Source organism: Saccopteryx leptura, chromosome 5, assembly GCF_036850995.1.
Source record: "Saccopteryx leptura isolate mSacLep1 chromosome 5, mSacLep1_pri_phased_curated, whole genome shotgun sequence".
Classification (NCBI taxonomy): Eukaryota; Metazoa; Chordata; class Mammalia; order Chiroptera; family Emballonuridae; genus Saccopteryx; species Saccopteryx leptura.
The window spans coordinates 217378214-217396014 of record NC_089507.1 but is presented as its reverse complement, the minus strand read 5'-3'; the positions used below and the strand labels follow the sequence as shown (position 1 = coordinate 217396014).

Here is a 17801-nt window from a genome sequence, read left to right as displayed (position 1 = left end):
TAAATTTTGTCTTTTATTGAAAGGGAAAGGAAGTTCTTCAGATAACCTCAATCCTTGCAGAACACTAATCCTAAATGACATATTAAAAGGCATTCCTATATAATCTAGTGTTTATATGCCATCTCTTTGTCCAGAGTCACACGTGTTAACCACACGCATTTACATAGGAGAGGTAGTTTCTGTGCGGACAAATGCCCGCAAATGGCTCATTGCTATAAGAAAAAGTTTATTTTGGCTTTTCTTTCCCTGTACCTGGCTAGCCATTCACCCCTTTGCATTTACCATACAACGCCAAGGGCCATCCTGGTCATGCCAATCACACAGTAAAGAGACTATTTCTCACAATTTCTCTGCACACCTTAACCCAAATTAATAAAATGTTCTTCAAACCTCCCAAAATATTAATATTAATCCTGTAGCTTTTGGTACTTTACAACACCTGCGGAGGAGGTGCCGCAGTGGCTCCTCATTATCCACTGTGCCAGCACAGGTCAGGCCAAGAGTAAATTCTTGTTCCCACGAATCACTACCTCAGTTGTCAGTCACCTTTGAGGGGCTTTCAGAAGTCTTGAACCCTCCCCCCTCCTCTGTGTGAGGGAGAATGACACTAGCTACTCAATAGACATGTCTTTATTTTTTCACTCTTTTAAATTGGAATAATGTTGTTGTGAGTTGGGGGCACAGAGAGAGAGATCAGCAGACGAAATCATTGTAAACTAGCAAAGGACCACCGCTCACTCAGGCAAATGGCCCCAAGTTTGCGCTGTCTTATTTTTATTCACAAGATTTCAAGGAGCTTGTTTTCTGAGAAATTGGCATAACATCAAGCATAACTTTTACTTAAAGATACATGCAGTACACCTGCATGATAGTTTAATAACAATATAATATCAAAAGACAGTAATTTCTATTCTATGGTTCCCACAACATTCCTCTCTTTATCTCAAGGGATAACCTTGGAAGGTACAGAAATCTTATAAGAATGTTTTACTGAGAAAAAAGCCCAGCAACTGCCTTCAGTCACATAGACCTGTTTCAGTGACTCGCCTTTGAGTCACAACAATTCTCTTGGCAAAACATTCTTTTCTTGTTGGCTGTGTTCCCATCCAAGGCCATGCAATGGGTTATTCCACTACAGAATAAGGAAATAAAAGATTTCATTTAAGTAACCTAATAATGACCACTTTTATATATAACTTGCTTGGGTAAACAAATGTTTTTAGGTTTGGTCCTTTGTGTTGGGGCAGTGCCATGTGTGTATAGTCTATGGGAGGATGTAGGTGCTGCCGTCAGGGCAGCAAATTGCAAACTGTGAGTTGACTTCCTGCTTTGATTGTAGGAGTGTTTCCTATTGTTTGCTGTAGAGAGGTTTATTCCCTCCAGCCTGTTTGTCTAGGGAGTGTATAGGGTGAGCGGCAGTGTTCAATGCTTGGGAGCCCTGCTGAGTTTTTTAAGGGGCCCCAGGACTCCTGTAGAGCCTGAGAATGAGTCTGAGTTTGGGAGCCTTCAGTGAGATAGAAGCGGTCTTCCCAGCCTCTTTGCTTTTTTGCGTTTGTTGTAAGGTACCAAAAAGCTGCAAAATTAATATTGATATTCTAGGAGGAAAAGATCAGGCTTTCCTGTCCCGTCCATCCCTTGGGGAGGGGAGGGAGAAGAATTTAGAAGTTTCTGGCTTGCAAGAACAATGGGTCATTCAGTTTTAAATCTAAAATAAAGGATAACCTAGAAACTTCTTTTCTTTCAATAGGAGACAGAATTTACATACCACCTTGCATTGATTGTAGTTCCTCCCCCTTCCTGGAATCCTGAGAGTAAAATAGCTCTAGGCTAGCGAGGGAAGAGGAACCCTGAAAGATTTGTAAACATCTTTGATTGTGTTACCTTGAAAGTCTTAATGTTTCTTTATATCCCCTAAACAAATGTTGTACTGTTGTGAGCAGGTGCCATGATGTCATGCTCTCCCCCGCCCATGTGTGATCAAGGGTATATAAACAGCCCATGAAATATTTTAGGCGCACATGATTTGGGTTTCCAGACTGCCCCATGTCAGCTATATGTGGCCATCATATTTAATAAATCTCCTCCTTTAATAAAACTTTTCAAAATTCATCGGGACAAGGTCTCTCTATGTAAACCCACGGAATTGAGGTACAAGTACATTACAACACATTCACACTAATAAACAGAATGGCCCAACATTTTCTGTCTCTACTCTTCCTTTACCTTCTGCAAGAATCCAATGTGAACCTGCACCTGCATGGCCATAGCCGTGGCCACCAGCTTTACAATTTTCATACACAAATCGTTCTCATGTTTTCTCGTCCTTCTGTTCTAGTAAAGTCTTTCATGAGCTCAGTCTGTGCCCCTTAGTCACACATGCATCTGGAAAAGAGTTCACATTCACAGCCCAGGTTTCCTGCATGAATCCAACCCTTGAGAAACAAATAAATCCCAAGTAAAATTAGTACACTTGTTGGGGGATCTGAACCTTTGCATGGAGAGGATGATCGAGGTTCCAGAGAGGAGGAACTTCCCAGGTCATCAAGGCTTAGATTACTACTTCTCCTAAATGATGACTCCCATTGGCTGCAGTGAAGGCTCTGTCCCCTGGGGTTTTTTTCTCCCAATCTCTACTCAGGTCTCTGCTGAATACCTCTCATCCCCATCAAGACATCACTGTTCCTTAAAGTCTGTTCTAGTTCTTTTTCACGGACCCTTTATTGGTACACTCTCTTTAGACTTCCATATTCTACGTGCAAGTCCTTTAGCTGTGACCTCTCTTCCCATCATGAATCATTGCTTTGGGCCTCTTAACTTCTCATGGGTTTAAACACTGATAAATACAGCTTCAATGACAAGTCACCTCAGCTCTCCAATACACGGGTCCTGCATAGACACATCATCCTACTGATTTGTCTACAACAGGTTTGTCATACCCAAGCAGTTATGTGTTAGTCCAAAGGCCTGGCATTTTGGCCACACCTTCTCCTACTGCCCCTTCTTCTAAGACCAAGTAGCCCAATTTGACAGTTCCACATATGAGAAAGTAATTGATAAACAACTTAGGTTTGGGAATAAAAAATTGATGCTTCTCATCTCTCCCTTCTTGTCTGTCTGTCCTTATCTGTCTGTTATTCTGTCTCTGTCACAATAAAAAAATTTTTTGAGACTCATAAAAACCTTTAGTGGTCTTTGCAGAAAAGTGCACAGATGCATATACATGCAAGGTCCTATATTCAACCTTCAGGAGTATTGATTTATTCATGATTTCCAGGAGGAGAACCTTAGGTACTCACTGAAATTTACAGGTAAACTGGTAATAACTTCAAGCGATAGCAGATTGACAAACCAAGCAGAGAGAGGTGTAGGTGGACCCAGCAAACGTGGGTGAGTGTAAAGGTGGAATGTTCCCGAGAAATACTGGCTGGACATTTTAGTGGCTTCAACATGGAAACACCCAGAAAACAGTAATAAGAAGGGTGCACAGGAATAAACATTTCAGGAGAGCACAGCTACTCACAACACCCACATCTGTCTCCTAGCAAGAACTCTGGGTACGTCAGCAGTGTGCAGGGGTTCCCAGGAGACACTCTCGTTTCAGGCTGAAGAGTTGTAATACTTGAACAGAGTCCAGTGCGTGATGTTCTTGATCGTCTCCACTGGAAAGCTGGAACAGAAGTTAGTGATGTGAGTTTGGGAGGAACAGGGATGGTCTGACTGTTTCTGCAGGAACAAAGCCACCATCTGCTACAATCTTGCCACCTCATCTCTGCCCTGCCCCTGAACAGAGAGCCATCCCCCCACAGAAGGTGGCAAATGGCTGAAGTCTTTCAATCTTTTCCATAAAGTTATCTTCATGCATCCATTCATCCATCATCGACCCTGTCATTTTTTCTTCTGAGAATAATGTTTTCAGGGTTTATTCAGGGCATGTAAGGCAGGGATGGCACAGTAGATGGAGCATTCCTCAGAAAGATCACAGTCACTTAAGTGACAGCTCCGAACAGACTAGGACAGAATAGAATGGTAAGAGCTCTGGGAAACATTCTCTGGGGATCAAGGATATTTCATATCAGACAATGAGGCTAAAGGAGCCTTCCTGGAGCAAAGAAATCTGAGCCTACAGCGCAGGGAGGATGAGTCCACTAATCAAACATGGGGGGAGAGGGAAGCGAGAGTCATGGAAAAATTTATTTCTAGGAGTAAATGCGAGGTCTAGGAGGGCGGAACTGTCTACTGGAGTAGGGGGAAGACAGGGATGAGGATGGAGGTGTGGGCAAGGGCCAGGTCCAGTCACCTCAGTGCTCAGACCCTCCTGAGAGCTTCCCTGTCCATCTCAGGAAAGAATTCATGCAGCTCTATCACGTGGAAGGAGGAGTAGCACACAGGAGCCTCCTTATAATTTGGGGGAATCGGGCTTCCCCACGTCCCATTTCAGTTTTCACATCGTGTCCTGTACTGTGTTGTTAGCCGTCCTGCATTTCTCTGCCATCAGCTGACTTGGAGAGAGGAAATCAATGGCACAGCATCCACAGTGGGGCGACCGCTTTGCCTTTGTGGTTTTCCTGCTAGTAACGTGGGGCTGCCCGCAGGTGCGGGCCAGTAGCATAGAGCCACACTTAGGTGGCGCTTAGGGAAGGAGGCGGTGTGTCCTATTCAGCTTAAACACCGTGAGTTACCCTGAGTCACGGGAAGGGAAATACATGCCGAAGCGTATTACAGCCCCGCAGCCTGTGCGCTATGCCGCGGACCAGCGCAGCTCCTAATAACGGTGCGGAATTAAGGAAACATACTCATCAAGAAAAAATGGGACCGGAGGACTCTTCAAAGGCTGATGGCAATATTCAGGTGCCCCATAGCCCCAGTTTGCTTTATTATATAGCCATATGCAAATCAAGAAATTCCTTGATACAAAGTTACACATCCAAGGCTAAAACAGGAACACTCCTGCTTATAAACAGGATGCATTAGTGAAATCTACCAACATCTGAAAACAAACAGAGGAAGGGTATGTAAATTGCTTCCAGCAACCCAAGGAAGCAAGTGAAGTGGGTGCAAGTACTCAGCATAATAGCCAATATGGAGGTGAAGGGGAGAGAACTCAGCCTTTTGTTAAGCCTCGAATCTACAATGGCTTTCTGCCATTTATGGTCTACAACAGTGCTAGACAAGCTGGACTCGGAAACCAGATACGGCTTTCCCGCATAGAACCCGGGAGAGGACTATGGAAAACGGTATAAATCTCAGGAGATGCTGCCACTGAGACTTCTGGGAACTGTAGTATTTCCGATTGAAACCCTGGGACAGACTTCCTTTCCGAAATATTGTCTGTTTTATACATGGATATTTAAGGAAAAGAGATGGGTACAGCTGGCCGGATTTTTCAGTTTGTTAGAGCATCGGGGAATGTGCAATAAGATTGCAGGTTTGATCCCCAGTCTGGGTACATGAAAGAATCAACCAATGAATGCATAAATTAGTGGAACTAGAAATCCATGTTTGTCTCTTTCCCTCTATGTCTTTCTGCCTTCTACTCTCTCACTCTAAAATCAAGAAATAAAAAATAGGAAACACACGTTGGTTGTCACTACAGTATGTAATGTTCGGGTATATTATACTCGTGTTTAGGAGGTCATTGTGTTGCCGGAGTCGAAGCCTCCGGGGATTCTGGGAATCGTAGTTCTTGCGCAAATCACCCGGGAGGTCACGTGAACCTCTGCTGCTGGTTCCAGTGAGCGGGGGCTGCGGGGTGACTACGGAGCTGGAAGGAGGGATGAGAGAATCCCAGCGTAGGGTTAGGATCGGTTGGACCCGGGTTGAGTGAGGCTGGTGTGCAGTAGATGGAACGGGAAGTGCGGGAGGTTTCATTTTTGGAGCCGGGATGCCGCCCTAGACGTGTATTTCGGGAGGGAAATTGGGTGGAGACTCAGCTTCCTCGGAGTCCCTGAGTAGCAGGGCCCTACCGGGGTCTTTCTAACTCCTGCTGGGGCTGGTGAGCAAGGACTCTCATATCTTTTTTTTTTTTTTTTTTTTTAAGTTGGGATGATTCTGGGCCATACAATTCACATAGAGAGGTGGCTGCAGGCGTGCTTCCCAAGGCTTAATTTGGGCTTTGGGGACACGAGTTCAGACAGAGCTAAATAGGTATCCCCTATGGTGGGTGGGTGGTTAGAAGTCGACTATATAAGACCCCTTGCTTTTGGCAACGGAATACCTACTTGGGTCATGTGTGTGTGAATGGTTGTGGGAACCCCGGACTGATTGTAAATATAGAGTTCTGGGTGTTTTGACTTGTTTTTCTGGAGGTGACTCTGGCCCAAGGCGGTGAGTGAGTGGGGATGCGGTTGGGATGGGAGCTCTCAGGACCTGCAGTGCCTGATTTGTACAGTAAGGAGTGTGGAAACGTCACATTGCTGCTCCACCCGCAGGTGCTGGCTTAGTGGAAACACGGTGGGCTTTCACAAGGACGGTTCGGAGAAGTCACCTGGGGCCAGTGCAGAAATCGATCTTGCAATGAACTAAAGGTCTACCTGGCCGGGTGGTAGAATTTCAGGGCAAACACTGGTCTGACCCCGAGGCCATGATGTTGACTGATCCTTCAGCTTTGGCAAACCAGGACCAAGAGGAGATCAGGGAAGACATGGAGACCATGAAGAATCTTGCCCTAAATCATGAGGCCAAAGGTGAGAGTTGTTGAGAGTCTGGAGAGGTGAGGAGGAGGAGTAAGGCTCCAGGCTTAGCTGAGAGCACTGTAGTGACCCCAGCTGAGTAAAGGGACTGCTCCCTCTGTCCTGGGCTCCGAGGAGCTGCTCCCCGGGACATTCTGGGAGGCCTGCACCCTCAGAGCTTTGTTCTTCCCCTAGGTCTGCCTTCCAACTGCACTGACTCGCTCCAAGAAAAGGAGGGAAAGCCCAGAACACTGGTGAGTTGGGGTTACATTTTTTCCCATTTTTTTTTTTTTGAAAGGCTGCCTCATTTTACAGAGAATAGGCAAACTAGATATTCTCTTTTCTTTGGAAGGGAAAAAGCAATCAACATTAGACAGTTTATTCCTGTTTCAGGCACCATGATGGTCAATTTGTAATGACTTCTGCATTTGTGTGTTTTATTTTCCTTGTTGGAAAATCGACTCAAGAGCATAGCAACCCAGGAAAGTGTAAATTATAAAGAATATTTTTGAAAAACTGAGACTATTAAGAATTTTAAATGTATTCGATTTCATTTTACATCACACTAAGCTAAAGATAGTGTCTTTTGCAGTGGACATCTTTTTACTTTTGTACTATTGACTTTTTTTTTTTTTTTGTATTTTTCTGAAGCTGGAAACGGGGAGAGACAGTCAGACAGACTCCCGCATGCGCCCGACCAGGATCCACCCAGCACGCCCACCAGGGGGCGACGCTCTGCCCACCAGGGGGCGAGGCTCTGCCCCTCCGGGGCATCTCTCTGTTGAGACCAGAGCCACTCCAACGCCTGGGGCAGAGGCCAAGGAGCCATCCCCAGTGCCCGGGCCATCTTTGCTCCCATGGAGCCTCGCTGCGGGAGGGTAAGAGAGAGACAGAGAGGAAGGAGAGGGGGGGAGCGGGGGAGAAGCAGATGGGCGCTTCTCCTGTGTGCCCTGGCCGGGAATCAAACCTGGGACTTCTGCACGCCAGGCCAACGCTCTACCACTGAGCCAGCCGGCCAGGGCCTACTATTGACATTTTTGAACGAGAAGCAGAGCATGGTGTGAAGGAACAGTATTTAAAAATATGTTAATTTGAATTCAACTGAATATGAACAGAAAGTATCACAAAAAAGAAAATGGTTGTAGAAATGACTGAGATACTGACTCTGGGTGAAAAGTCTTGCTGAGGTTTTGCCTAGACTGAGAAGGACGTTTCTGATCACTTGATTGCCAGCCTAGTTAATTCTGAATGCATCGACCTTTTTTTGTTTCTAGAGGCTGTGCAGGAAGGGCCCTCATTCAATAGCCTCCAGCCAAACTCTTCCCATAAAAACTAGTAGTGTGTCAGATGCACCTCAATATGCCGTTCTCTCTCTCCCTCTCTCTCTCTCTCTCTCTCTCTGTCTCTCTCTCTGTGACACTTCCTCGGAAATGCGCACAGTGGGAGGCCCGTTCTGCAGTCCTAGGTGAAGCTTCCTGGTTTCCTTATGTCTTCTTCTATGGTTGGTGATATTTGTACATACTTATAACTCTTTTTTTCTTTCTTTCTTAGTCTGTTGTTTTAACTAGCTTTCCTGTAGGACCCAGGCTGATGCTTTTTTCTCTGGTGGTGTTGGGTAGCTCATCCTTGTGTTGATTCTTTTTATTTTTAGTACTTAAGTTTACAGAAGTAGATCAGGCAGAACTGCCGCGTGAGCCCTGCTAAAAAGACAGTCATTTCTGGAGGGGGAGGGTCAGCGTGACTGTGCATGTCCAGGCCTCTCCTGCTGATTAGCCTCATATTCGGGGGCAAGAGCCTTTACTGAACTCACCAAGACAAGTCAGAAAACATGAACAAGTGAGGAGAGCCACAGCCTGAAGAGGAAGTTAGGTTGGTCTCCAGAGTTGCTGGAATATTTTACCTAAAATGTCCAGTATTTAACAAAGACAGTGTTTTGAAGGGGAGAAACACAGGATGAGAAAGGAAAGAAGGGAGGAAGGAACGGAGGGAGGAAAGAAGGAAGAACATATGAATATAAGAATGAGAGGAAGTTAAAATAAATTTCCCTGTTATGTAATATGAAAATAGTTTCCCATTCTGTAATGAGTTACAATGTCCCTAGACATTGTGTGTGTGTTGGACGATACACCCTGAACAGCAGGTCCCCCTCAAATTGGAACATCTCTGCCCATCTAGAACTCTTCCTTCTCAAAATCTTCCATAGTGTGTCCTCACCGTCACCTTCCTGAGCACTGCTTCAGGTTTCCATTTTTCTTTTGACACAGTTCAAGAGTCAGAGAGAGACCGATAGAGACAGATAAGAAGGGAGAGAGATACATGTATCATTGCCTTAATGGGTTATGAATAGTGTGTTTGATGATACGTGATAGACAGTAAGTCCCTTTCAAAATAAAACTTTTCTACCTATCTGTAACTCTAGCATCTCAAAATTTTTCCATAGTGCATCCTCAAGGACATGTTCCTTTTTTTTTTTTTTTTTTTTTTTTTACACTGACAGAGAGGGATAGATAGGGACAGACAGAAAGGAACGGAGAGAGATGAGAAACATTAATCATCAGTTTTTCGGTGTGACAGCTTAGTTGTTCATTGATTGCTTTCTCATATATGCCTTGACCGTGGGCCTTCAGCAGACTGAGTAACCCCTTGCTCGAGCCAGCGACCTTGGGTCCAAGCTGGTGAGCTTTTGCTCAAACCAGATGAGCCTGTGCTCAAGCTGGCGACCTCAGGGTCTCGAACCTGGGTCCTCTGCATCCCAGTTAGATGCTCTATCCACTCTGCCACTGACAGGTCGGGCTCAAGGTCACATTCCTGAACACTGTTTCAGGTTTCAATTTTATCTTTACACAGATGGAGAGAGAGTCTGAAAGAGGAACCAATAGGGACAGACAGGAAGGGAGAGAGATGAAAGCTTCAATTCTTCATTGTAGCACATCAGTGTTCATTCATTGCTTACTCACTTGTGTTTTGAGGTGGGAGATATAGCAGAGCGAGTGACACCGTGCCTAATCCAGTGACTTTCTGCTCAAGCCAGTGACCTTAGGCTGAAGTTAGTGACCATGGGGCAAATCTATGATTGCACGCTCAAGCCAGTTAACCTGCACTCATGCTGTTGACCCATGCTCCTGCTGGATGAGCCTGAGCTCAAGATGGCGACATTGGGGTTTTCCAACCTGGATCACCATGTCCCAGTCTGATGCTCTATCCACTGTGTCCCTACCTGGTCAGACCACGTGTCTTAACTTACTGGAAGAACACTTCCCCAAGGAAATTATAATTGTGCAAGGCCCAGTAATGGGCTGTATGTGTCTGCTCTGTGCCCCTTAGATTTTAATACAAAACCATAGTAATGGCTAGAAAAAATTGGCACATAGAACTGTGTACTTGGGAAAGAACTGGACCAACTTTTTATAGATCCGGACTGTTTAGGGCCATGAGATTTTTCCATCGTGCTTGGAAAATTGATGGTGACTTGCTGTTCATTAACAAATTGCTTATTAATAGGTACCGATCACGTTCAGGGATGTGGCCGTGGTCTTCACAGAGGAGGAATGGAGGATGCTGAGCCCTGCGCAGAGGAGCCTGTACAAGGAAGTGATGCTGGAGAACTACAGGAACCTGCTCTCGCTGGGTGAGGCTGTGTTCTGTCCTTCCTTACTGCGGTAGCGGGATGGACCACCTACCGTGGAACAGAAAATGTTCTAGACACTTAGAGCCACACAGAAGTGAAGGAATAGCAGCCCCTACCCATCAGGGCTTACTTTTACCATTGTATTGAGACAGAGAAGATACAAGAAGCGTCCTGTACAGGAATAGGATGGTATGTTAGACGGTGATAAGCACTTCCTAGTCAAAAATAATGATCAAGTGAAACAGGATAAAGGAGATCTATTGTGACAGGGCGGTGGGCTGAATTTGAAATCAGTGGGGAGGTAACATGTGACCAAAATCATAATGTGGTGACGGAGTTAGACTGTGTTTCTGAGGCAAGAACATTTCAGGGGGAGACTTGGCGCTATCACCTTAAGGAAAAGATGTCCCTCCCAGGGGTAAGAAATTGTAAGGAGGCCTTGGGACTGGAAGAGCCGTTAGCACGTGGGAGAGTAGTGAGCAACTGACAGAGATTTGCCTTTCATAAGCTTGTTTTTTTCTCTCTTATTTAGAAACGTACATTGGTTCTTTAGTCCTAGGTTGATAAACACTTTCAACAGCACCATAACTCTGAGTCAGTTATTGGCCAATTTTTATGCAAAGGGCCAGAGAATGGCTAATTTAGGTATTTTGTGGGTGATGCGACCTCTAAATGCTTTGAACTCTCTCCCTGTCACTCTGAAGTAGTCAGAACGGTACGTAGATGAATGAGTATGATTGTGTCTCAAGAAGACTTTTTTTGTGGACACTAAAGTTAGATTTACATATTGTTTTTATGTGTCACGAAGTATTAATTCTTTGTTTCCCTCTTGTTAACTATTTAAAAACCATCCTGAGGTTGTTGAAGGTACACAAAGAGAGGTGAGGATTAAATAGGTCACAAGCTGTATTGTTCTCACTAATTGTTCTAGGTCAGTGCTGTGCTGAACAAATATAAAGTGAGCTGTAGGGATATTTTAAATTCTTCAGTAACCACATTTTAAAAAAACTTGACATAAATGGGTGTAATTAACAATCCTATATTATCCAATATATCAAAATATTTCAACACGTAATGAAAATATATAAAAAAGTTTTTTCAAAGTTTTTCTTAACTGAATAGCAGAAAGTCAAAGAGAAAGACTCCCGCATGGGTCCCACCTGGGATCCACCTGCAAGGCCTCTGCAGGGAGATGCTCTCCCCGCTGGGGAAACGGCTTTGTTGTTTGGCAACAGATATATATCTGCGCCTGAGGCGAGGCCATGAAGCATCCTCAGCACCTGGAATCCAACCCGGGACACCTACGTGCTAGGCCGATGCTTTCCACTGAGCCGACAGGCCAGGGCCGGATGTTCATGTCTTGTGTTGCCTCTTGGTCAGCTCTGTCGGTTCTGGAATCCAGGGAAAAGGACCCGCCTCTGTGTGTGGGATTCCTAAAGAGGAAGGAGAAAGACAGCAATCAGGAAACCACTGTGTGCCTTTTCAAAATGTGTTTCAGTGTGGCACTAAGTTTTCACCAGTGACCGTTAGCTCAGGGAATCCTGTGGACAAGTGTGATGTCAGTGTGATGAGACTGGTCTGGGCGCCGGTTACCAGAATCCTGAAACATGGACCGTGTCTTTCTTGTCCATGGCGGAAGTCACAGTACCTAATAGAAAACTTGGCAGTTAGATATTATTCCTTTTAAGTATTTGTTTGCAAATGGGAAACCTGAAATTCAGATTCAGTTGTTATACACTCTGTTTAACTACTGTGTAATGTACTGTTTTTCTGTGTTTGGAAGCCCTCGTGATTAAGTAACTTCTTATGTGTTCAGTCTTTTTTTTTTTTTTTTTCTGAATAAGTAAAATCAGGAGTGAGATTTCCTCATGGGTCATAGAGACTGTCACCACCAAGTACAACAGGTGTAAAAAAGGCACCAGTGGGAGTGTCATGGCTTCTCTGACTTACAAGAAAGAAACAGCTGGTGTACTGAAGGGATTTACATGGTAGAATGCATACCTGGAAGGCGCCCAGTCTGAGAAGATGTTTCTGGGATGGTCCCCCTAGATTGCCATAGAAAAGGGACTGTGTAGAAATGGAACCTAAAGAAATCATTAGTGGAAACAAATGATGTGTACGTATATTATTAATACCAGGTGTGGCAGGAAGGCCCTAGTTTTCACGAGACCAGGAGTGACTGCCCTGCAGCCCTGTTTGTGCTTCTCTGACCGAACTCACTTTCTCCAGCAGAATCAAAGCCAGAAGTGGACCCCCACCGCTCCCGACTTTCCACCTTCTCCCGGGAGCCACTGCCCAGCCAGCAGGTGCTTCCCATGTGCTCGGACACGTGTGACTTCTCTCCGGAAGATTTGGGCCTGTGGCATCAGGAGCAGACATCTTTTTTTCGAAGTTGCCTAAGGGAAAACACAGAAGGTGAAGGCACAGAAGGCGGCTTGAGACATTTTTTTGTGATGACAGAGAAGGTGGAAACCTCAGGTGCATTCCATAGTTTTCCCAGAGGACCTTCCAAGGAAGGTCATGCGGTGCTAGAAATAGAGCCCAGCTCAGCACAAAGGATAAGCCCTGGTCAGGTAGACAAGGGGAGGAAGGAATTAGAAACCGCAATATCCGGATCTGTCAGTTGTAGTGAGCTCGAACCGGACTGCAGCTTGGAATCAAACGTTATGACAGACAGGATGATTCTCTCAGGGGAGAAGCCCTACGTTTGCAGGCAGTGTGGGCGTGGCTTCAAACTCAAATCACATCTCCTCAGACACCCAGGGGTGCACTTATCAACGATGAAGCCTTTCTTTTGTGATGAGTGTGGCCAAAGATTTGGTGATAAGTCAAAAGTCACGATACAGCAGCGGACTCACTCAGGGGAAAAGCCCTTTGTGTGTCTTGAGTGTGGACGAGGATTTGCATATAAATCATGTTTCAGGAGACACCAGCAGTCTCATTCAGTGGAGAAGCCTTTAGTGTGCCCGGAGTATGGACAAGGATTTGGTGACAAGTCAGCCCTCAGGACTCACTCGGGGGAGAAGCCCTTTGTGTGTCTTGAGTGTGGACGAGGATTTGCATATAAATCATGTTTCAGGAGACACCAGCAGTCTCATTCAGTGGAGAAGCCTTTAGTGTGCCCGGAGTATGGACAAGGATTTGGTGACAAGTCAGCCCTCAGGACTCACTCGGGGGAGAAGCCCTTTGTGTGTCTTGAGTGTGGACGAGGATTTGCATATAAATCATGTTTCAGGAGACACCAGCAGTCTCATTCAGTGGAGAAGCCTTTAGTGTGCCCGGAGTATGGACAAGGATTTGGTGACAAGTCAGCCCTCAGGACTCACTTGGGGGAGAAGCCCTTCATCTGCCCCAAGTGTAGACGAGGATTTCGTGATAAGTCAGGCCTCAAGAAACACCAGAAGACTCACTCGGGGGAGAAGCCCTTCATCTGCCCCCTGTGTGGACGAGGATTTCGTGATAAGTCAACCCTCAAGAGACACCAGAGGATTCACTCGGGGGAGAAGCCCTTCATCTGCCCCGTGTGTGGACGAGGATTTGGTGATAAGTCAACCCTCAAGAGACACCAGATGACTCACTCGGTGGAGAAGCCATGTGTGTGCCCAGAGTGTGCACAAGAATTTGGTGATAAGGCAGCCCTCAGGAAACACCAGATGACTCACTCGGTGGAGAAGCCCTTTGTGTGCCCCGAGTGTGGACGAGGATTTGCTTTTAAGTCAAACCTCAGGAGGCACCAGATGACTCACTCAGGGGAGATGCCTTACGTGTGCGGTGAGTGTGGGTGTCACTTTGTAAAGAAGTCATCCCTCCTCTTGCACCAGTGGTAATACTCACGGGAAAGTCATGCTTCCAAGGAGTGTAGGCAGAGCTTCTGAGGTACGTCAGACCGCATTCAACCGCAGTGCTCTCACTTGGGGGAGAAGCCTTATCTGTGTCTAGAGTGTGGACAAGAATTTGGTGAAAAGTCACACCTCAGAAGACACCAGTGGACTCATTTCAGGGAGAAGAGTACGTGTGCCCAGAGTGTGAACGAGGATTTAGTTTGAAGTCCTACTTCAGGAAGGACTGTGTGCTCACTCAGAATGGAAGCCCTGCTTAGACCCCGAGGGTGAACATGCTTATGCCCCGAGTGTGGATGGACTTGGTTTTAAGGGAAATGTCATGAGACATTGGAAGACTAACTCGGAGGAGAAGTCTGACATGTGTGGTGAGTGTGGCCGAGGCTACAGCCGGAAGTCATCTCTCTGGACTCACCAGAGGAAACACTCAGGGGAGAAGCATGTTTGCAGGGAATGTGGACAGAGCTTCAGACATCGTTCAGCTCTCATTCGACTCAATTGGACTCATTTGGGGGAGAAGCCGTACATCTGCCTGGAGTGTGGACAAAGAGTTGGTGATAAGTCATCCCTGAGGAGACACCAGAAAACGTACTTAGAGGAAAATCCTTACACGTGCGGTTTCTGTGGATGAGGCTGTAGCTGGAAAGCAAAAGTTCTTAGTCAGCAGAGGACATATCAAGGACAAGTGTGACATTTTCATGGAGTGTGGGGGAAGCTTTAGCTACAAGTGTGATGTCATCAGACTCCTCAGGACACATGGAGGGAGGGGAGAAGCCTTGTGTATACAGGGATCACGGTCAGGACTTAACAATCAGTGAGACCTCATCTTACACCAACCATCCCTCTGTGTGTGTGTAGTAGTGAACCTGCAGAGATGTGTCGCCTGTCATCAGGCACCAAGGACACATTCACCAGAGGAGTCGCATGCATCCGGCATGTAGGTACGTCTAGCCGTACGTCAGTCCCTATTGCACAAGGAAGGTGCACTTAAATAGGAAGCGTGTGTGCTGAGTGAGGTGTGAGCAATAAGTCAACAGTGACCGAACAGCCAGTGGCCAACAGGCCGGCCCTTGAGGGCATACTCAGGGAAGGGCCGTGTGTTTTCAGGGATTGTAGACAAAGCTCTTGTCATGAGCCCTTGCTCTCATGCCCTGGTGACATCCTTCACTGGGGATGCTGAAGAGCTCTGGCCAGAAACCCATACCAGGACTGACACCCCTGCAGCTGCTGATAATGTACTGCTAATGGCCACAGTGATGAATTCTTCTCTAGGACCTGCTCTCAGCAACAGGGATCTGCCCCTTCACAAACAGTGGCTCCTTGCCCATTCCTGATTGAGGTGGGGTGACGGAATCTCACCCTTGACTCTGCTAGGGTCAGAGGGTCATCCTAGAATTACAAGGGCCCATCAGATCCTGCTTGTGAACATATGGCAGCTCAGCTTCTTCCTCGGCCCATTCCAGCCCTCATTCACCAATACCATTCAATTCTCCATCCATTGTCTCTCCAGGAACTCCACTCTCAGACTCCTTAAGTGGATAAATATAGACATGGTGGTTGCCATAAACCATCTCTTACAGATTTCACCATATACATTTTATGTGTTTGTGATGAATGGGGACAGGAGGAAAAGCTCACCTCAGGATACATCATAGAACAGCTGCATTGTAGGCAACAAGCCATCTAAACTTAAACCCTGTATGACTTGATTGCAGAACTTTATTTAACTTCCCTGAGTGAATGTCTTTTGGATGCAATACCAAGACATTGTGAGTGAGTGATCTTTGTGGAGACACAAAGAAATACTCCTGAAGGGCTTTAGAAAAGTAGCCTAGAGGTTCTAGATTTCCCCCCCTTCGTGCTTGTTAATTCTATTCCAGTTAACTCTTTCATGAGCTCAGTCTGTGCCCCTTAGTCACACATGCATCTGGAAAAGAGTTCACATTCACAGCTCAGGTTTCCTGCATGAATCCAACCCCTGAGAAAGAAAGAAGTCCCAAATAAATCTAGTAGATTTGTTGGGTAATTAGACTTCTTTTGCCCTTTCTGAGACATAACAGCACCATCGGTTCTCTGATTCCAGACCTGCAGAAAGCTCCAGTTGGGCTAAGCTCCCACGTCCTTGGGCCTTCCCTGGACGTGACTGCTTTCAGTCAGGAATGCTTATTCTCGACCTTCACTTCCTCAGGATGGGAGCAGAAGGTCATTGGGTGCTTTGGCTTTCCTGCAACAATCCAGTAAATTCATATCAGACACTGGGTCCAGAGGACAGACACTTCCTGGAGGAAATCTGAGCTTACAGCTCAGGGAGGATGAGTCTCCTAAACAAACATGGGGGAAAGGTGGAGAGAGAGGCAGGCAGGAGTTTACCTCCAGGAGGAAATGCAGGGTCTAGGAGGGTGTACTGTCTACTGGAGTAGGAGGGAAGCCAGAGATGAGGACGGAATGGTGGGCAAGGACCAGGTCCAGTCACCGGCAGAGCAACAGGGGCAAAGCATAGAAAGTGCCTGACCCAAGTTCGGGCCGCAAAGAGGAACCCACCAGGAACTTGCTTTAAATGTGGCAAAGAGGGTCGCTGGGCCTGGCAGTGTTCCCTGCCCAAGGCCACCCACTAAACCCTGCCCTGACTGCAAGCAGCCCGGTCACTGGTGGAGCGATTGCCCCATTCGGGTAACAGGCTCTTCCTCCGCGTTTACAAGCGGAGGACAAGACACCCAAATGGGAGATTAAGCCAGCCAGGCGGTCCCATCACTCAAACTCCTCAGCCTCATGGACGACTGACGTGTTCTCGGAGCCACTATCCAGCTGACAACATCTTCCCACTTCTTCCACTCCTTACTGAAGGCTCTCCCACTACCACAGATCACCCTAGCCCGGTTACACCTCCTATTCCACCAGACGTTGTCAACCCCCAAATTTGGGACACCTCTACCCCAGTGGTAGTGACCCACCACCCACCTGTACACATCCACTAGATTCCCATCTAGGCCCCAACTCCCTATTTCAGCAAGTCACTGCCAAGGCCTTAAACCAGTAATTTCTTGCCTCTTGAACCAAGGCTTACTCATCTCCATGGACTCTCCTTGCAATACCTCAATTCTTCCTGTTCGAAAACCTTCAGGGGCTTATCTCCTCGTACAAGACTTACACCTAATCAATGAGGCAATAGTTCCCCTCCATCTAGTAGTCCCTAATCTCTACAGGTTACTGTCACATTCCCTCAAACACCACTCACTTCAGGGTCCTAGACCTCAAGAATGCCTTCTTTACCATTCGTCTACACCAGGGGTCCCCAAACTTTTTACACAGGGGGCCAGTTCACTGTCCCTCAGACTGTTGGAGGGCTGGACTATAAAAAAAACTACGAACACATCCCTGTGCACACTGCATATATCTTATTTTAAAGTAAAAAAACAAAACGGGAACAAATACAATATTTAAAATAAAGAACATGTAAATTTAAATCAACAAACTGACCAGTATTTCAATGGGAACTATCTGCCTGCTTTTGACCAATGAGATGGTCAATGTGCTCCTCTCACTGACCACCAATGAAAGAGGTGCCCCTTCCGGAAGTGCGGTGGGGGCCAGATAAATGGCCTCAGGGGGCTGCATGTGGCCTGCGGGCTGTAGTTTGGGGACCCCTGCTCTATTCCCTGACTCTTT

General features: G+C 46.4%; 1 protein-coding gene across 1 annotated transcript; it reads left to right on the top strand.

Annotated features, from left to right (window-relative positions):
* The first annotated feature begins 5741 nt into the window (after nucleotides 1–5741).
* On the top strand, nucleotides 5742–17559 carry LOC136405157 (zinc finger protein 343-like). Its single transcript, XM_066384243.1, has 5 exons — nucleotides 5742–5992; nucleotides 6429–6683; nucleotides 6864–6922; nucleotides 10170–10296; nucleotides 12526–17559. The coding sequence occupies exons 2-5, from the start codon at nucleotides 6581–6583 to the stop codon at nucleotides 14121–14123; spliced, it is 1887 nt and encodes a 628-aa protein (XP_066240340.1). The 5' UTR covers nucleotides 5742–5992; nucleotides 6429–6580; the 3' UTR covers nucleotides 14124–17559.
* Nucleotides 17560–17801: the final 242 nt, after the last annotated feature.